At 41.1% G+C, this 21,815-nt stretch overlaps 1 protein-coding gene across 1 annotated transcript in view; it reads left to right on the top strand.

The window, feature by feature from the left end:
- The first annotated feature begins 99 nt into the window (after positions 1–99).
- LOC128381098 (adenosine kinase-like) overlaps positions 100–21,815 on the top strand; it is a 100,801-nt gene continuing 79,085 nt past the window's right edge. Inside the window, exons 1-3 of the mRNA XM_053341049.1 lie at positions 100–185; positions 281–334; positions 12,932–13,010. Coding sequence (XP_053197024.1) covers positions 130–185; positions 281–334; positions 12,932–13,010 — 189 coding nt within the window. The 5' untranslated portion in view covers positions 100–129. The remainder of the gene's footprint in view (positions 186–280; positions 335–12,931; positions 13,011–21,815) is intronic.

Below are 21,815 nucleotides of genomic sequence, written 5' to 3'. Positions count from 1 at the left end.
ATCTGAAACAGATGATGTGCTGTATCACATCAGATTGTTTGTTTCCTCTGTTCATTCAGAGCTGTTGAGTGGGTGTTTGTGTAAAACAATACGTTTTTGTCTCCACACAGTGAGAACACACTCTTTGGGATGGGAAATCCCTTGCTTGACATTTCAGCTGTTGTGGACAAGGACTTCCTTGACAAGTAAGTCAAAGTAGCTCTTTTGTTTTCCCTGTTATCTTCGTATTTCTGTGTATTGTCTGAAGTTTTTATTTTTTATTTTTATTCTTTCCTAAAAGGTATGGACTGAAGCCGAATGACCAGATCCTGGCTGAAGATAAACATAAAGCCTTGTAAGTAAAAACTTCTCAGTGACAGCACATATTGCAGTTGTGTAATGTAAAACTTTAAAACTATGTGGAGCCAAATAAGGTCACTCAATGGTCATTCATACCATAGTACCATCTTGACACTGTACGCTCTGCCCAAAATAGCAAAGTTCTAAACCTGCCCTCTGCAACTGTGACCCTCAAGGCTTCACACACCCACATTTCTTGAATACAGAATTAGTGCCAAATGGTACCTCTGAATTTACTACTGCTTTGGGATAAATAGTAGATTTTTACTACATTCCATGGGATCCATACTACATGCATAAATTATTACTATTTGTTTATTTAGGTAAGGTTTTGCCAAGCACGCATGCTCCTTGTGTAGACCACCCCTCCTTCACACTGCAAGTGGATGCAACAGTAACATTATAGCCTTCCTCGAAAACACAGCTCCATATCCCTGAAAATACAGCTCAGTACAAAACGCACTTAATAAACGCACTTAATAAAATGAAAGCAGACAACAAGTCTTAATTAGTGACTGACCTTACATCGTTCTCCTTCCTTTGTTTGATAGGGTGCAGATGGTGTCTTTTCAGTGAATTTGTCTGTGTTAATTTAGTGCAGACATAAAAGTACACCATCTGTACTGTAGGTAAAATGATGGTGGGAGAAATGTGTTTTGAATTTTCATTGAAGTCCTGAAGATTAAACAATTTTGCCACTGATAAGTAAATCATATATTTCACTCATGGGAAATGTAAAAGTTTGTGTAGTGCTTGCTTCTTTTAAATGCGTGCAAAACAGTTTGTTTAATTGTAATAAAAAAATAATTGAATTATCTTGAATTGATGAACTAGATGGCATTTACAAGGGAAAGAGACTTTCTAAAGAGTTACATAGCTATGTTCTCATACTTTTTAGGTGTTTACTACATGCACATCAGATTGCAAATTACATATTTAAGAGCCAGTAATGGATTTGCCTTTCCAGGGGCTTTAAGAAATTTGGAGGGACCCTACAATATAACGGAAAAGACAAACAATGGCTGAATGACTGAAAACATATCTTGCTTGGTCAGAATTAGGTTATTGCTTCAGTGAATATTGTGATATTTTTTGCAAAGCTTTGTCATGATGAATAATTTCCCATCTTCTAGCAAGCGGATGTTGGTACTGCAGCCTCTGTGCTTGTCTCCTGGCTTCACTAATAAGATAATGATGAAGCTTAACAGAGTTGTATGTATGTACCATTCAGACATAGCCTGTAGCCAAATTGCTGGCTGCCACATGGTTGTTGCTCTTGAGTGCAACAATTTCTTTTTTCAGGCCTTTTTTTAACCGGGGTCGATTCACTTAGCCCAAATACTCTTTTGAAGGAATTCATTGCTCCACATTCTGGCACCAACAGCCCAAGCACAGTCTTATCTGTTGGATATAAGATAACCACACGCTTATCTGTTGGCCACTGAGCAGCTGCACTTGAGCAGTCTGGGGTTAAGAGGCTTGCTCAAGGGCACCTCACCAGTGGTATTAAAGAAGGAGCAAGTGTTGCTTTTTCATTTCCTAAACCCAAATTCATCCTGCCGGTCTGGGGATGTAGCCAAGACCTTTAGGTCACAAGCCTGCGTCTTTAAACTTTGATTTAGCAGTAGTGGCCCAGTGCCAGCTCATGGCATTAACTGGTATTAACTATGGCATGAGCATTTTAGGAAGGAACAGTAGCATTATCACCATCAAAATTAATTTTAATGGTAATTTGTGTTAATTCTTCTGATATTTGTAACCATGCATTTTTCAAATCTTAACACAAATGAGACGACCAGTTTTATTTGTTGTATTAACAAGACAGAGAAACTAGTATTATTGGTGGAGGGAGTAATACCCTGAACTGGAGCCCAACTGGTACATCAATCAGGCTGATGTATAGGCTGATATTCTGCTCATTGTACTCATATCAGTAGTTTCAGCACTCAAAAGTCTGAACACGCCTTCCAATTCAGTTGAACAAGAAAGTGTGTCAGTAGGTAAACAACATGAAGTTGAAGTCCAGAAACGCTAAAGATAAGTTTTGAAGCTGTGTGTCACCATTCTTTGTCAACTTTAAATATCTATATTGTTATCAGTCCCTATGTTTAGTGTGTGTGTGTGTGTGTGTGTGTGTGTGTGTGTGTGTGTGTGTGTGTGTGTGCACATGTTCTTGTTCATAGTTAGGATTACATTATTCATTTAACTGTGAAATAATCTGACATAAAGATGTCAAAATATGAATGATAGGAAATATGAACATATGAAAACCTCTTTTTTAACATTAACAAAGACGTTTGCTTGTATTTTTGGGATATCTAAAAGTATCTAGAATTTTATATTCTACTGTATATTTTTATGTCATTATTTGTATTATTTAGTATTTTTGCTGTTTTCGCATGAACAAACATAAATCAGGCACATTTATCCCTTATTCCTTGTTGCTGTTTATAGTGCGTGACACAGATACAGAACAGATTAAGCATTCAAAATATTAAAATAACAAATTTAGAGGATTGTGATCCCTTGGTGTGTGCTCTCTGTGTGCTTTCAAGTTTTAAGAGGATGCTTGTAGATCAAACAATGGCCGACCATGAGAAGTGACACATTTTAAGTATCAGTGTCACCAAGTAAATCGTAGTGTGGTCATTTTAAAATGAAATAAAGCAATCAAAATAAGGCATAATAATTCATATACAGTATAAAGACAGATCAGTACATCAGATCGTCTGTACCTTTACAATAGGCTACCTTGTCAGGTCTTGTTACTTGACAAAAGGACACATGTGACCTTGGGTGGCAGCAGCAGCACAAAGCAGCATCATCAGCAGTGTTGTTCTCCTCCAGCACAAAGGCAGCGGTGTTATCTTTAGCCCCACAGACACCGTTCCCTCCACATTCTGCACAAGGTCAGGGTAGGATTAACATGAGGCTTTAGTGGTTAATTCCCAGCACAATGCATTACAATGCATGTCCCCTCCAATACCACACACACACCAACATACTCCCCATCATGTCAGTCAATGTATATCTGAATATACATGGGGTATTTTCTGTCGATTAACCTATAGCAGTACAGGTATTGAAAAATGTTTAAAATTCTGCCATATGAGCCACAGGGTACCTATTAATGGTGTTCGATGAATCACACAAATTTCAGACCAGTGGGTGCAAAGAGGTCATTCACAAGGTTGATGCTCCACAGATGAAGGATTCGGCTCAAGTGCTGTGACAAATAACATAATTGCTAAAAAGTCCACAACAGACTTACAAGTCTAGTCGACTAACACTATTGTTGTGCCTCTGAATCTACAGAGTGTAACACGATCCATTTTTTTCCCATCACCCTGGTGGGAGAGAGATCATTGGATGCAGTGCACTGTAGCCATGTCTGAATTCAATTATCTAGTCACAGCAGAGCCCATATAATCCTGTTGTGGCTGAGAAATTGCCTACTGTACAGTAGAAACCATCAACATTGCTGTTAGTACAGGCTGGGGACTTAACGTGTAGTTTTTTTTCTTGAATAAGTGTCAAAGGAGACTTTTGATGCATTTTTATTAGCTTTAACCATTTTTTGTTATTAATAAAGTTATTAATTTCCACTTTTGCATTTTTTTCTACTAATGAAACTGGAGTTGAAACCAACTGTAAATTATTTGATTAGTCAATCAACAGTACAATACTTGACTACAGCCCATTGTCATTTATCACACTAAAATGCCAAATCATCAGCTGATTTTGGCTTCTTAAATATGAGAGTGCGCTTCTTGTCTCTGCTTTATGTTACCATAAATGGAATATCTTTGGATTTTGTATAAAGTTTTGATTAATAGTGTAATTGATAAAATAATCAAGAGATGTAGTAGATTGATAATTATATTACTGTAGCAACATTAGTTGCAACCCTATTGAAGAATAGTGGAGGATCTGCTCTGCTGTAAACACACACTTCCTGTGTCTCCTGAATGCCTAGTGGTTCAGTAGCATACCATAAAACCTCAACTCAAACCGCAGTTCATTTCCAGCCCATGAACTCTGTGATCTCTCTTCCTGTATCTAACTACCAACAGTTCCCACAGAAATACTCTTAATAAAAAAACCCTGAAACTAACTCTGAGATAAATTAATTAACTACACAGTGCAATCTTACAAGTGCAATATACTCACATGTTATACATAATTTGTAGTAGGTGAGTCATATTGCAGTACATGCCTTGATCTTGTGCTGTCACTGTTTTTATTTAGATGATACTTCCGTGGTGGTTTTGTATTGGGTTATGAGAAGAAAGCAACTAACCAAAATGCTGCCTATGACTTCCTCTCTACACGCCTCGACATGCACCACTGTATATTACAGCGGTTGATATAGTCCAATCATGTAGGCGTTGTTCACTTATTATAGCCAATGCTGCCATCCTGTGGTTTAAAATGTAATTTTTGTGTCTCCAAGGTATGGCATATCTTTAATGGATTTACCTTTTTAACTTGCATTCATTTGGGGTAGATTCTGTCTTTATCTCTGATTAGCACACATATAAAATCATTCCAGGTTAAGTTGCACAGTATTATTTACTTAAGTGTTGTCTCTTTTAGTTTACGCTGTGTTATTTTATCTATGATCCTAGGCCTTTAAAATATTTGTCAGCAGCAGGTAGATATTTCTTTTTCAACTTTTTGTTAAATTTAAAGGAAAAAGAGTATGTACCCTTTAAAGTCCAGCAGGGGGCAACAGTAGCCTGCTGTTTCTACCCCAAGGAGGCTCCATAGGAAACAACATGTCAACATAATGAAAACACGCCTCTTTCTGCAGGGGATTATAATGTGTGCAAATAGACATTTTATTTCAGGATAACTAGGTATTACAGATTGTTTAGAACACACAGCGATTTATAATATACCATCCACTCAAACTGTCTTGGGCTTGTTAACCATATCATATTAGAGGTAATGATTATTAGTGTGTCAAATGAGTGAGTCATTGTTACACTGAGTGTATTGTCACCTCTGTGGGGGTAAAAAAAAAAAAAGATCGGCTGGCTCCTGAATATTAGTCCCGTTCAAACATTTGTTTTATGGCTCCCTCTGTTCAACGATAATTAATTGTTTACTTTCTCATCTCTGGATGATGGCGTGACTCTTTTCAGAGGTTGTTTGCTCACAGCAATTAAGTTCATCAGTGCTCATCCCCCATCCTCCTCCTCTTCCTCCCCCCAATGCCTCTCTCTCTCTCTCTCTCTCTCTCTCTCTCTCTCTCTCTCTCTCTCTCTCTCTCTCTCTCTCTCTCTCTCTCTCTCTCTCTCTCTCTCTCTCTCTGTGCTAAATGCAGATTAGCAGCGTCACAATCGCATCCAGAATGAGAGTAAACTCCTCATTATGCCGTGTGACCCTCTGCTGCATGAATAATTCAGGGATGCAGCGTTAGTGGCTGGCTGTTATTAGCATTCCGGATGGCGACGGAAAGAGAGAGAGTGAGAGAGAGGGTGGGAGGCTCATATCACTGACAGGGCTGACTCAGGGGGATCAGCGCTGGATTGAGACACACATCACACACACATCATCACACGACACAGGAGATCAGTGGAGGTGCCTCTCCACTCACACACCCCGCTGTCTGTGTACATCTTACACACCCCTGCTGCTGACGTGCAGCTCAATCTGCTTACTGGGAGGAAAACAACAAAGGCCTCTCTTACTGAGTACATGCTAAACACTCTGGCTCCTGGGTGTGTGTGTGTGTGTATGTGTGTGCGTGTGTGCGTGATAGATTCTGCTCTGTAAACACTTGACTCTACTCCCTTTCCCCCCTAGTTTTTAAATATATAACGAAGGGAATTGTGAGTGCTTGAAACCCCCGGCGGAGCTATCCTGGTGTGTCAGGGAGGAGAAACACTCCCTCCATGTGTGTGTTTGTGTGTGCTCACATGCAAGCATGCGTGCAGAAGCTGCATGTGCTTGCCATGGTGCCACTTCACTGGACGCACTCATGCTTGACTGAGTGTGTAGACACATTACAACCCCCTCCTTTTACTTCCCAGTTCCCTTGTCTGTTGCTGAGTGCTGTACTACAGTACTTAAACTCACCTCCACCGGCCTGCTGGGGGGGTCAGAACATCCGGCTCCCCCTGCAGCTGAGGGCAAAGGTCGTGGGCCCGCTTCCATCAGTCGACCTCTGAGCCAAAGAGAGAGTGCAGAGATTAATGGCACTCAACTGGTAATTGAGACATCAGAAACATGTTCAGCCGCCAACCGCGCTGCTCTTGATGTTTTATTGATATGCATGAATCTGACAATTTGGGGCGCTTGCACGAATCTGACATGCTCTCCAGGGCTGTACTCAAGTGTAAGAAATGTGGATCTAGACCTGTTTAATTATAAAACAGGGAAAACTTTTCAAATAATGGAAAGGGGAAAAAGCCTAATATCTTTTCTGGTGTTTTAAAAAAAAAAATTCTATGAAATGGCTTAACTCCCTGTGATGCAGGGTGATTGCGCTGCATTTAAAACGTGCATGCTGCATCATGAAAGATGGCTGATGCAATCATAATTAAGGCTCGTCCTCACTGGAGCTGCAAATTCCTGCCTCTTGTTGATGGCGACTGCCAGCAGGTGGTGCCAGAAGGAAACATCACAAGTCAAAAGAGGTGTAACAAACATAATCCACATCTCTGTGCATGTGGGCGTCCTCCCACCCCTTCCTCCTCCCCACCTCTCCCTCCAACTCTCCCTTTTTAAAGAGCGTTTTATAATTAAAATGTGGGCGTCTCAGCCAGTACATACAGCGTGTTCAGTTCAGAAAAGCATGCTCAGGGCTATTTTTAGTCATCTTTGATCCCCAGCAGCCACACAGGAAAAGCCACTGATGGCAGCAGCCTTTATACATCTAGGCTAGTTAGTATACTATCGGTGCTGATCGTTTCTCTACACCTAGCCTGTGCGGGGGTAGAGATAGGAGGCCTGACTGGTGAACAGCAACACTCCCCGTGTGTTTAAAGTTCACACTGGGCCATATGGTCCCCACAGTAGGGGGTGTTGGTGGAATTATTCACACGGAGCGCTCTGAATCACCGAGATCCTGGTATCAACCTCCAAGATAAGGGGAACGTCTCAAAGGCTTTGTGCTCCGGCTTCAAATCTCAATCCTCAAGAGAACACCAGAAGCTCCATCCTTGCTTACACACTCCCTCTTCCCACTCTCTCCCTGAATGTGTCCCTCTTTCTCTCTCTCTCTTTCATATCATCACACACTCTCACACTCCCTCTCCCAAATCCACACAGTACAGTGTGACAAACAACGCCACCCTCTGCAGCGCGAAACCAAAAACCTGTGACATTTTAGAGGAAATAATATGAACTCATCCTCCATGACCAGATTTTGCCCCCGTCGCCTAATCCTTGAGTGCAGCCTAATTAAGTACAAACAGCAGTCCTCAGTTAATGCCAGCAAATGGGCTGCTGCTGCTGCTGGATCGGCCGATTATTAAAGGGATGCACATTTGTTGTTTCTGCATTCTAATGCAATTACTCACCCATTATGACCATGTAATTGTGCAGTCATTAATTGTGCATCCAGTCTATAATGCAAAAAGGCTCTTTGAGGCTGGAGTCTTGGCGTTTTGCACAGAGGGGGAAATCGAGGCTTGTTGTCTCAGCTGAATAGGGATTTACCCCAACGGATTGAGATACCTGAACGATGGCGATATCGTAACGCTTTTGTGCAAATCAACATTCATCCCTTACTGTAGTCTATTAAAAACATGTCAGAGGACAGGAACAAGGCCTCACTCACTGTTTGAATCATGACTCATTTGTGTTCAGTACTTTTATGCGCTCCATTCTTTGCCCATCTATTCCCATCCTGCCCTAATGTTCCACTGATAAGAATGTCCTATTCATTCTGCGTTCCTCACCGGTTGCTAGAGAGAGAGAGAGACACTCTACAGGCATTGAATGAAAAGCACATCTATTTCTGAGGGGGAGCGCGAGCACGGTAGAAGATAATTATTGATTTGAAATAAGAAAAGATAAGGCTCAACCTTGAGCAGCCCAGCGATAGCGCGCAGAACAGAATAATTAATGGGCCTGTCTTGTGTCAGGACAAGCTTTCACACTGAGACGAACGTATTGATTTTAAACAGATAAACTGCGTAACCCTTTGTGAAGGGTTTGACAAACAATTTAATTGGGGGGAAAAACAACAATATTCCTCACCCTTTCCATCTCCCTTTCATCACGTCCCCAAGCTGTTTTTCCTCTGCCTGACCTATTGAAACAATTACTGTGCATCAGGCCTTGTACTGCCTCCAGACTACCAAGGAAGGCTGGTGTAGGATCCACACACTGATTGGGGAATCTAATCAATGTTGGAACCTGTCTCCACTCCAGGTGCCTCTGTTGAAACTGGGATTACTGAATCCTTTTAGCTCTATTGCCCCCTCTCTGCTTCTGTCAGAGAAAGAGAAAGATGGATCTGCCTGTTTAAATGTACCTGCCTACTATAGTTGAAGCAGAGATAATTTACTGTTCCTGTACAACCCTCCTCCTTCCTAATCCCCAAGGAGAGCAGCAAAGGAGTCCCAGTCCTCTCACTTCTTCTCTTGCCCTCCCCTGATTAGCGATGGGGGCTGTTTGATCGTGTTTCCCTGCCTGTCCTTGTGATTTGTAAGCTGTTTAAACGTGAACGAGGCAATTAAATAAGGACGAACGGCGTGTAGGAGAGTGGGTGCCGCGGTGATCATTAGCGATGAATTACCCGGGTGCGCACTCAAACACTCGGGAGGACTTTCAGGTGGACCACTCCCGAGAATCCAGATCCAATCTAGCCATTGATTAACAGAGACTTGTTCTTCCTCTGAAATCACTCAACAGGGATTTTAGGGCACTCATCCGGTCTTATCGAGATAGGCTAACATCAAAGCCGAATGAAGAGGGATTGGGTAAATGGGCTCGCCTTGCCCTCCATGTAAGAGACTTAAGAGGAGCAAATCTTGAATTATTGTCTCATGTAAATAGTCTACTAGGCTCATTTTGGGGGAGGTGAGAGAGGAACTCATGAGTCACTTGGGGCAGAGAACACTCATGGTACTTTGGAAGCTCTCATATTTCCCTTGATGGGAAACAACGGTGGGGGCTCCATCCCCAGGAATGTAAACAACATGATGTTCCTGACTTGTGTGATCTTCCCCAACAATTTTGAATGTGTTAATCTGCAAAGATGTAGAGGTATTAGTTTTCGAGGAGGACTCTCAATATCCTCTGAATGCAAATATAGCATTCAGTAGCCTAATTCCCCTAATTTGAATATGATTTGATTTAAGCTGAATAAATAAGTGCCTCTATTAGTCACCAATTGGAAGGTATGAAATTGAAAAATAGCACAGTGCCTTTAGCGAAGAGTGGTATTTAACCAGTGTAAGGGGCAGTCTCTTGTAAAGCATGTGTTATTTAACACAGACTGTCCATACATTAGTGGAATGCATGGCATAGTTGGAATTGCTCTTCCATTTAACAACACCACCGGGTTTTAAAGGCAGGGGTTACTGGCCGAGGACATTTTGTTCAAAACAATTTCTTTTTCACTGCTCCCTCCCATCACCGTGTGAGCTTAGACTGCAGTGGATGGAAAGGGATTTTCTCTCCCTAAATGGCCAAGGGGGCCGTTTACGGTGTCACTACTATGGGATCACATGATGTTTGAGGGTGTAAAGGTCTCGAGGCAGCTGCTCCTTTTCGGATGGGATTTTCGAGGCGTCCAAGAGCAGGGCCCCATGCTGTCTGCACTGAAAGGTGGAGCAAATACTTCTAGGAAGAAAAAAAAGGCTGAAATCCTCAGAAGCTGTGTGTCTATTTGAAATGGGTTCTGGAGTCCCTCGGCTGCCTTCATGTTATAAACACCCACAGTGCTCAAATTCTTCCTTTGTCAAGGAGTCATAACAGGTGTCTCAGGAAGGAGTTTTTTCCCCGGTTAGCATATTTTCCACTTGCATGGAAAGTTTTTTTCTTTATTAGGAACATTCTGCCCTGGGTAGACCCCTTGCCTTGAGACATGATATGCAGACTTTCTTTGAAGCAGTAAAGGTTACTTTCACACTCGTTCAAAATTCGGCCATGCCTAGTTAAACCAGGTTGTGCTGTAGTATTGAACACCTCCGGCTGACATATGTTGGTAAGCCACGATCCAGTTTGCATACAGATTACTCCTGTCTGCGGCGTGTATACATTTGAAAGTGTGTTAAAATACACATAACATACATATTTGACCTTAAAATTCATGTTTAACCCCCCCCCCCCAAAAAAAAACAACAAAACAAACAAAAACAAAAAACAAACATGCAACCTTTAACCTCTCATGAAAAGGTTGTTATTTTAATCCTAAAAAGGGAGTGCATTGGTACTGTGTAGCAGAGCCTTTACATAACTAGCCCCCCTTGTGATTACACTCAGATTTTCTCAACAACTCCTCCCACTCAGTTAATTTAAGGTGGAATTACACATAACACCAGTGGGAATGGTGTGGTGCACCTTGAACTATTTACCATGTCATTGGATTTTTTTCCCTGATGTAAATACACTTACAAATGGACAGTCTTCAATTTGCAGTAGATAAAAAAAAAAGCCAAGGACCTCCTAATGTGGCGTATCATTTTGACTGCAGTAAGGTCAATTTCCTTAGTAGGGTGGACACGTTTATATAGCCAGCCCCCTGGGAGGCTGTTTGTGTGAACGATGTGGAGAATACACACATTATTCATGTTCTCAGCTCCCCAGATAAAGACTCTATCTTGCAGCATAGCCCAGCTTTGCATCATGTTACGCTTAAGCATTGAAGCTATTGATGTTTGAAACGGCAGTATGATGGAAAAATACCAAAATGATAGAACTGTGTACAGTGTAGACCAAAGTGTTGTCTGTGGTTTATGTTTGAGAACGTGTTTACTCCCCATCCCCCAGTGTCATGTCTGTTTTCTTGACTCATTATGTTTAGTCTCTCACAGTCATTTTAAACTTTGTTGTAGGGTTCAGACATCACATCAGATGTGGTCTCTCCCTAAACAATTTATATGACTGTGGGGTTTTTGTACACAGGGAAACTGTAAAACTTGTTTTTCTAATTGCTCTGAAAATATCACCTATGAAATACAAAATAATTGCCTATCACTGCCAAGTGAAAGATGAAGAGTTTATTTTATGCCTTTTTATCCATTCAAGTTCCTCAAAAGTAACTTTCTCTACTCATCTTGCTTTAATACTGTATGACTAACTACAACCATGTGTGGACAATGTTCCTCTTTTGCTTTTATCAAGCTGACATTTAGACCTTAACTGCCTCTTTTTAACTCCAGCAACATTTGTGGTCAAGTATCCCATTCTACAATATCCAGCATTTGCTTGCTGCTTTTTTTTCTGCCTTTTTTTCTTTTTATGCTCACTATATAACAACTTTCAACTGCAATGTCACAGTTGAAGGGTGGCAAAAAAAGTCTACTGCAGGGTTAACATACAGCTGTCTTCTTTACAGCCAGGAAAGAAAGAAATATGTCCACTAGTAAGCTGTAACACTTCATCACTGTCACACAGAAATTAGTTAGCAGAGCAGAGAGGTATAAACAGCTAAAAATGAAGATTAAACTATTCTTTGCCAAAAAATAATATTAATAGTTTGAAATAGTTAGCTTAAGGTAATAGATAAATGATTGAGTCAGTGAAGTATAAATGGTGAGAATAGATAATAGATATGTTAGCTAAAAGTAATGCATTAAACAGTTGAAATAATTAGCTAAAAGCATATTTTTAGCTAACTATTCAAATAAATGCAAGCTTGACCAAACTGCCCTTAGCAACATTAATACTGACAGTTAAATTATAGGAAAACATACTGATATAAAGTGTATTGTTTTATATAATTAATAGTGTTCAATTTTACCCAGTTCAGTTCACATTAAAAAGTATGGGTCTCCAGCCCCATGATGCATTTATGCATGCACCAAATAACAAAACTACTGAGTATCACTGGATTTATAAAAAATAACAAAAAAAACAAAAGTGCTAGTGCTAGCTCTAACCCAGTAGTATCTCAATCTGACATAACACACTGGCTTTAGTATGTTAGCAGGTAGACTCGCTAACTTTAAGATGTACTGTGGGTATACTAAGATGTGTTTAGCATGATGCTAATATTTGTATTTTAACATGTTATGTTAGTGTAGCTCAAATTACCACTAATAGAGATTCATTGTAAAATATGACGCTGATAGTGATAAAAAAAAAAAAAGGTCAGTAGATCACCAGAGATGTTAGGAGTCATCCTTTGGAGACCAAGAATGTCTGTACAAAACTTCACTTTTAACATTTTCACATGCTTCATGTTCACAGCTGCTCTCCAACTGTGCAGCCTCTCCTAATGGGTTTAAAATTAATCTATCTGTGGTGCTTATGAAATATGATTTCTCCTCAGGCATGTTGTAATGTGACAAGTTTTAAAAGAACTTACCGATGCTATACTGTAGGTAGCTGTTTCTTTATTTATCAGCAGATCTGGTCTAATCAACTGTGAATGTTATGTTTTGTATAAACTATTGGTACTTTCTTTCAGGTTTGAAGAAATTGTCAAGAGGAGCAAAGTTGAATACCATGCAGGTGGCTCTACCCAGAACTCAGTGAAAATTGCCCAGGTTAGTGTTCTCTGGCTCTCTGCAGTGTTCCTGAATGTGTTTTGAATATACAGTGGTATGCTTGTAATCTTAGATTTGTCAGCCTGGCAGTCCTGGAAATGCAGAGCATAGCTGCACAGCATGTTGACACATTACAGTTTTAGGTGTTGTGAATTCATCAGACCTGCCATGGAAAGAGAAAGGCGGGAGGATTCATAATATTTGCAGTGTTATCTAGTTGGCCTAATTTCCTGAGACATATCAAACATCAATTAGAGAGAATTACAAGTAGAGGCAATTAACATGTCACAACAAATTATATCAAATAAATGCTGATCTTCTCCCTGGCTGTTAGATTTGAGCATCTAAAAGAAATTGGTGATTGTCCAAATCTAAAATGGCAATCTAAACTTGAGAAGATTATTCACTGAATCTTTTTTTTAAAAAACTGACTGCAGTAAGTCTTTGAATTTGACATGCAGTGATTAGCTGCTGATAAGGCTTTGGTCTGTTCACAATAAACAAAGAAAAAGCATCCAGCTGAAAAATAATTCTCTTCTAAGGAGAAATGAGTGCAGAAGCTAATTGAGAGGCTGATGTTTGTGAAAGTGTAGACTCTTTCTTGTGTGTGGGTTTTTGTTTGTTCATGTCATTAGTGTGTGTAGAGTTCATACAGTATTTGTACACATGTGCTTGTGTGTGTGTGTGTGTGTATTTGTGTGCTTGTGTGTGTATTTAGGACAGGATAGATACAGAGAGAGGGAAAAGATAGCAGGCAGGCCCTCAGGCTGCCACCATCTCCATGCTTTGGAGACAGTAAACATCCTTTAAAAAGAGAGATGCAGAGCTATGCACCTCCATACAAACCCTCTTTAATTATCAAGATCAGAAGCGCTTGCATAAACCTCACTCACTCACAGACATTAACTGCCAACATGATTTTATTCTTTTAGCAACAACTCATCCTTTTTTCTAAAATGTTAAGTCTTGTGTGCTTGTTACAGCTGGAATTTTAAAACAACTGGTGGGCTCACTTTCCCACTAGTGTTAACCTTGAAAATTTTAATTGCAAAATTCTCAGCAGAGATTTTGTGTCATCACAGTAGCTTAAGCCATTGATTCAGTTTGGTCTGCCTCAGTTAAGACATAGATCTTGACAAGCATTTCCCATGTTTTATTTAAGAAGACACCAAAGGAACTGCCCCAAGGTGCGTATCAACTCTCTTGTGAAATCAGATGGAGAAGGAGATTTTTATTGCTGGCCCTCGCTGGAGGATGAGCCGTCATGGCCTCTGTGCCCTCTGAGTAGCGTTCAGTCAACTAAAATTGGTCTTATAATGGCATGGCAGACTCCAGTCAAATGTTATTCTACTCTGTTTATTTGGATATTTACCCCCTTTAGAGTGAAGATGTAGTGCTGATTCTGAAATGCTCAAGATAACAAGAGTGTTTTCGTTCCACACCCAGAAGTCTCAGAAACAGTTTCTGTCAATATATACCTTGAAGCGCTGACTTTTCCACATTTCACTTTCAGGTGATGGTGTTCTTTTATGAAAAATGTATAATGCATAACTGGCTCCCAGATTATCACATTGTAGCACCTGCAATATGTGAAACTTCAAACCCTGCTGTATTGTGGAAGCTGAACCTTCAAACACGAATGATATGCACTGCAGCACTGAATCCACATCAAAGGGCCCACTGACTAAATGAGATGCTCGATCCAGGTCAGGTTTGCTCAGGAGCACCATCGCCGCTGGAGGAGAGAGAGAAGTGTTCAGAGGCTTTGCACAGGAATCGCTGCACACGCTGGGAAAACCCAGGGTGTGGGAGGATCAATGCCTTCGCCAGTAGAACTCGTACTTTCCTCCAAAACCCAACCGCTTCATCGGAGGCTGTAATAGGTTAAATACTGCCGCTTCATCCGAGTTAAGATTTCTGCACTATCAAGGAAAACCTAAACCTCGGCTTTAAGAAGATGCGGAATCAATGGTAATTGGATTTAGTCAAATGAGAATTGACCAAGCTAAAGCTTAGACGGATAAGTATTGTTTTCCTCTAGCCACTGTCTCTGCCCTACTCTGTGATTGAAATCATCCGTTACAGTGTTTGCTAGTTGCTTGTACTCAGTGCTATCTTTAGCACTGGGACATTTACTTTTTTGTATTTTACATGCATTATGGCTCCTGTCACTACTTATCCATATTCAAAGCACACATTGTGACAAAGTAGAAGTCCCATGGTAGATATATCAACACATTTGTACTTCCTTAGCTGTGCACCAGTGCTCCTCAATAAGCCTTAGATCTTGTTTGGATCAAGTCAGTGAAGTTGCAAGCTTGTATGCAGAGCTCTCTGGCTCTGATTCCTAAGGAAAAAAAAAAAGAGCAACGATAGAAGTGGTTTGGAGGTTGTTGCCTTTGCCCAGGCTCTAACAAACACCATACCCTGAAGGGGCATCCAACATAAAGGCTCACCTACTGGATGTTGCAGGGCTGTAAGGTAACAAAAACCAGCCGAGCATTGCTTGCTCAAATACAGCCTCACACATCAAAGGGCTTCTGCACAAATAGGGTGAGGTGGGAAACAACAATCGTATTTTTTTTGTCATTTGCAAAGTTGTTTCTGAGCATGTGATCCAGAATTTGGTGCCGCCGAGCACACGTGGTGTTTATCACAGGTGACAGAATCGGTGGGGGGAGTCAGTTGACTGGAGGGGCTGTATCAAGAAGCACAGTCAATTCATTTAGACAGAACATCAAAGTCCTCCAACAGCTCCTTAGGGCCCAGAGATTGAAGTCTGAGCAGACAGGCTCATAGGGAGTTATTGCTGCTGCCAGGGAAGTAGATCCTACCCTGAGTGTCTTGTGTAAATCGTGCATTCTCATTATAATCCTCACAAATCAACATCATTGACATATTTTATTTCTTTGCACTGTAAGCAGACAGTACCCATTCGCCAAAGGGACAAATTGCTTTGTCTAAGTGCCTTAGCTGTGAACGCGTCACTGCAAGTTATGATTAAGTATGTTCCCTTTTCTTTATTTAGATTTTGTGCGATGTTTGCAGTCTACATCATCAATTCACTGCGATGTCTTAATTGTTGTTTAAAAGTAAAGGCTTTTGAAAAATCTGCCGTCTCTGTTATGGTTGTGATGCCTGTTTAACATTTCCTCAGACTTGGTCAATCGTGGAAGGGGTGAATGGGGCCCAGGCTTGGATGTTGGCTCTGAGCTCCTAATTGGAAACGCATGTGCACCACACTGTTGAAAGTTCTATTTAAAAAACAGAAAAATCCCACAGCACTACTTGACTTCGAAAAAGCTCCTCACCAGCTCATATTTTGTAGGGGAATACTTAAACTGGGTTTGATGTCTCATTGAAGGCATTGACTTATTTCTCGGGGTGAAAATATTCCATGACCTAATGTTTGGCTTTTACAGCTCGTTTTGTTAAATAAATAAAGAACAGCAACTCGCCCCTATTTGAATGGGCTAAATGAAGAAATGCCTATGTCTGGTACCACTTAGAGAAAAAAGGACAGTGGAGGAGAAAGAGTGGAGCTTTTGTGTTCAAACTATGTGACTGAACTTTCAGGAGGATGTGCTTTTTCGCTAAAAGAGGGCATTCACAACTTTACTGTTGCTTGCTGTTTTTACTTACATTCTGCTCACACTTAATGGTTAGTGTTAGACAAATATCCTTTGTGTGTGACGAGACTTTAAGGGCTTTTGAGATATTTGATGGCAGTTCATTCTTTAGCTTCTGGGATCGACATGAGAGCTTTGACTCTTTTGTTATTGTTTTTGATCACATTGAGTGAGCTTGTAGTTGTATAGATCTCGCGCAGCTGTGCCGAAATAAGCATGCTAATGACCGATTAAAACCTGAACCCTGGTGGGCCTTTGAGTTGCACGCAGCAGAAATCAAGCTTCTCAAGTATGCTCCTGTTGTTAAAGCAAAATCCTCTTGTTTGTTTTAAGACAGGTTAATTGCAGAACCACTGTTAGCACCCGCTCTGAGCCGTTTTATGGCACCGAGGTCTTGCCGTTTCCATCCCATTACGAAGCAGTGGAAGGTCACAGTCTGTTAAGTGTCTTGTGAGAGATGCATGAAACTAAATGGATTTTTTTTTTTTTACTTTTCCATTCCCATCTCTGCTCATTCTAGACATTCCAGGTGTGCAAGTGTGCACTTGAGGGGGGCTTCCATTGTTTTTCTCGGCACAAGCAGCGGAAGCAAAGAACGCCTCATTCGCTTTGATGAGCGATGTGTTCATGCGTGGGCTTCAATGTCACCCACCATGAGGCAGCTGTGAAGTCGCAGCTCACGTCTGTGGTGCCATTTACTCAATGATGAAGTGGGGAGATCTCTGTTGGTTCCACATCCACCTCCCCTTTACACACACGTACGTGCACACACTGTCTGAGCATGTGTTCCTCCCACCTCAACTGTATTGTGACTGTATGTCACAGTTAATACCAGCGTGCATTAAATCTCAGGCTCTATGATCACAATGATAAGGGTTGACTGGGCGATTATGCAAGGCTTTGTCATCAGAGGGATTTGTTAACAGCTGATGGCCCCGCCACGTGGCACCTTCTTTCTTGTGTTTCCTCGAATTTGAATTCAACACAAAAATAATTTGTTTGATTAATTTTCCTCTCAGATGTGCAAAATCTGTGTTGCCCTGGCGAAAAATGGCACAGATTGCTGTATAGGTGACATATTACCGTCCCCGTTGAAGTTAATTTGCCGTCAAATTTGCGACTTAATTTAAGCTGCCAAAGGGAAGACGTGGGGAGTAGATTGTAACTCATAAGTATGCATTGGAAAGAGTGTTGATTAACATTGAGGGCTCAAGAGACAGACACACTCAATGTGTATCATCTGGCCTCAGAGGCTGGCAGTGGAATTGAATGTGATATCTTGCATAACGTGTCCTTGCTTTGAGTCCTTGGTTCCAGGCTCAATAAGAAAGGCTGCACCATTGGCTTGCTTGCTTTTTGCTTGGCTGTTGTACAGTTGCCCGGGCTCCAGGCAAGCTCTGAGTGAAATCTAAAAGGACTTGTGAAAGAGACAGTAGTCTACATATCTGGCAGCATTTTCATGTCAAATTACAGAATGATATTTCTCACAGGGCACTTGGTACGCCTGCCACATCGCTGTGTTCTGCAGTTAAAAGCAGGCACTTGTATGTTTGGTGCACAGGCAATGAAAAAAATCTGCTCACATGGCTGTGGAATGGTCTGAGAGCCTTTCAGACTGTAAACAATGGTTCATTAAACAAACCATTGGTTGAAATTATCTGTTGACACAGGTCAAGTAACTGATGAATGAAAGGATGATTGTGCATTTTACACAACTGTTCTACATTTTCATTTGATTATTGAATGATGCCCCTCTCTCATATTTCCCCGCAGAATGTCTGTGGCAGTAGTATTTATTTGGCAAATTCTCAGCATGCTCCCACTCTTGCGGTTGAAGTGTTGCATAGCAACTGAGAAAAACAGCTTTAAATATTTTGGTTAAAAAGGTTTTAAGAAAATAAAGAACAGCCTGCAATTACTGTTCATTTCTCCCAAGTTCATAAGTTTAAGGAGCTGTAGTATTGTGCCAAGTAATAAATGAAATACCAAATTAGGCTTTGTGTTTGCTTGGAAAAAATGAGAAATGGTATGTCTAGAATATTGCGTCCCCTTGTGCCAGTTCAGTTATTCAACTATAGCTATTTTGTTTATCGAATAAGTGCTGGCAGCTGTCTGCACCTTCACTAATTCACAACTGTTTTGAAACAAAGCTCACAGTAGTTTTCAGAGTGCAGCTTCCCTCAGTTTTCAAGCCAACTGAGTATATCTTTGACAGGATGGAAAATGTGTAGGTGAGTGCAAATTTGAAGTGATGTGCCTCAGGAAAACGGATGGGGATGGAGCGACGGGGGTGGGGGCGCATGTGGAGAGAGAGAAGGCTGGATGACGCACAGCAGGTGACAGACAGACACTAATAGTAATGGCTCTTATCAGTGCTTCGCTCGCTCCCTCTTTTCACATGGGCTCTGACATCCTCCTCCTACTCCACCCCCTCCATCTAGCAGGGGGTGCTGGGAGCTCGCTGGGTTGTGCAGCCCGCTCAGATGGAAAGAGCCTGCCAAACACCAGTCCCCTCACATATAAATTGCATCATTAACATCGCCTAGATTATTCCAAGCTCTCCCACCGGGTTTATGGCAGCACCGGCTCAACTTAACTATTTGACTCACTGAAGACATTCAGGTTTCTTGAGTGAGCTGTGCTCAGATCTGTGGTGAAATGCACCAGCTCTATTCTCTCTTAAGGTTTTAAACAAATTCAAAGGAAATCTGTCTGTTTTTTCACTCAGAGAGGCTTATTATATGGTCTAATGTGCTTTATTTTCTCTCTTGAGTTGTCAAAACTCAAGCTGTCATGCACACCAAAAGAAGACTGGTCTCTATTAGTGCTGTGTAAAATGGTTAAAGTTAGGGCTGAGAGACAGTAATCAATATCAATATCAATATCAATACATATCAATATATGTATTGATATGTATTGTGTGTGTGTGTGTGTATATGTGTGTATATATATATGGAGGTGTTAACTATAAAGGTGTTCGGCACATATGATGACCATTTTAATTATTTTTCTTATATTTGATTCATTGATAAATCCATTCATTCAAAAGAAAAAAAACAGATTAATTAATGATAAACATTGTTAGTTGCAGGTCTAATATGATTCTAAAATTATAATATTGAATCATTGGTCAGTTCTAATTGCTATACACTTTTAACACCAAACTCTGCTTGACCCTATTACTGCTAATTGTTCTTTCTTTGAATTATATAAGACAATGCGTGATCTGTTGCACCCTTAGAAGGTGGCTCTTAAGCCCAATTGACATCTGCAGTGGAGCTGGATGGAGCGTCCTCTTCAGATCAGTTGGCAATTAACTCTGTAATCACTATCCAAGGTCAGGGTTAAGCTCCAAGTTAAAGGTTGGAGCAGCAAACATTTTTATATGATCCTCTTACTCTATTATCCTTTCTCACCGCTACAAGGTTTTACCTCATGGGGAGAATACATTACATAAAGCCCCTTGGCAATTACTCCTCAATGAATATCCTCATGGTGTATAGTCCATATGATTAATCTGGAATCCCCTCTGCCCCTGGCAGGCTGGGCTCTGCTTACCATGCAAGTTTCATTTTCACCTGAACAAATGGCTCCTTTAGACAAAAAGTGCCAACCTTTTACTTTTACTGGCTGCTTGGGTGAAAAAAGAGAGGGAGAGCACAACCTCCTGCAGTAATAACAAAAATCCCAACAAGGAGAAAAAAGAGGGGTGGGGTCAAAGTAGTGGAGGTGGTGGGGGAGTTTTTTTGGAGGGGGGACGCCTAATAGTGTTGAATAAAGGCACATTTATTTTTGTGCTTCGGCCTGTAACAGCCTCAGGAAATAGCTCAGTCTCTTGATCGGGAGCAAATCCTATTAACTTACAGTGCTCTCACTCAGGGTAATGGGCTCCACCTTGAGACTTGGGAGAGCACTTTTCCCTCTGACACATTGATACCGGTGTCTGGAGGGCTTGACGTTGGGTAGTCCAACACTCGGGCAGAGACTAATCAAGTCAAACAATCTGCCTGGCTGGAGCAACACGAAGTGAGGATGTTGATATCCAGCAAGCTCATTCAACAGGCCCCTTCACACGTTCCTAACCCAATACCAAAGGATCAGTGCACGGGATCAGTTCAAGATCAGGTTATTCGAGCCCCTGAGAATTGTAAAGCGATCCCTGAGCAGCTTTTGCTTTCTCAGGAGTGATCGGAGCTGTCGGCTCTGCTATAGACTGCTAGGGCCAGGGCCAAAGGGAACTCCTGGGGTCTCCATTTATTTCTGTCCAGCAAGGGAAGGACTGTGTGTCTGTGAAAGTGGTTGCACTGTATGTGTGTGTTTGAGAGAGAAAGTGAGAAAGAGAAACTCAATTTACAGTATGTGGGTAACCGCCGTCCCAAAGCCAATTCGCAGAGAAACTCCAATATCTTTTAGTGAAAACATAGGGTGCCTCTAGTTTATTATTTTCTGTCAGGAATCTGATGTTTCAAAAATGGCTGTAGTTAGTTTAAAGCTGCCACATTCTGTAATTAGCCTACTGTGAGAACCTCCGGAGAAATGGGAGCACTCTATCAAAGCATAACTACTCCAATTAAGAGACTGCACTAGATTGAAAATCGCCTTTGTGGGTGGCAACAGACTTCTCCTCTGCTTAAAAAGCAGCAAATTTCTCATTTCTGCACACATCCCACATGTTTTTAGTATTGGCACCTTTTTGAAACCCTCTAAAGCCTCATCTAAACGCATCCTAAACATGACCACATTTGATGCTATGCGAATCCTCTGATGGATCACCTCAGTGCGGACCTGCTCATAAATCCATGTTCAATGGCATGTTCTTCTCCTGTCACCATTACCCCTTGTGCCTGCTGTCATCCAGCTGTCTTATGTCTGCAGAGTTACAGTGTGCACCTGTCAGATACAATTTATGGCAAGCAATTTGTTGTGTACCATAGGAGTTGCAGTTTTTTGAGAACTTTTTTCTTTTTTCCCCCTCGTAAATGTTAGACATTAGACATGGATTTTTTTTTTTTAGCAGCGTTTCTGTCCATGTCTATGAGTGAGAATTGAGTATCTCCAGGTTGTTGTGATTTATTTTGCGTTCAGATAAATTGGAGGATTACACTTTTTGGGTTGGGTACATTTTCAATTCTTTATCTTGGCTTCATAAAATCATTTCAGAACCTACCTGAAAAAT

This window comes from Scomber japonicus, chromosome 20, assembly GCF_027409825.1.
Source record: "Scomber japonicus isolate fScoJap1 chromosome 20, fScoJap1.pri, whole genome shotgun sequence".
NCBI classification, from domain to species: domain Eukaryota; kingdom Metazoa; phylum Chordata; class Actinopteri; order Scombriformes; family Scombridae; genus Scomber; species Scomber japonicus.
The sequence above is the reverse complement of the archived record's forward strand: the minus strand, read 5'-3'. Positions and strand labels throughout refer to the sequence as shown.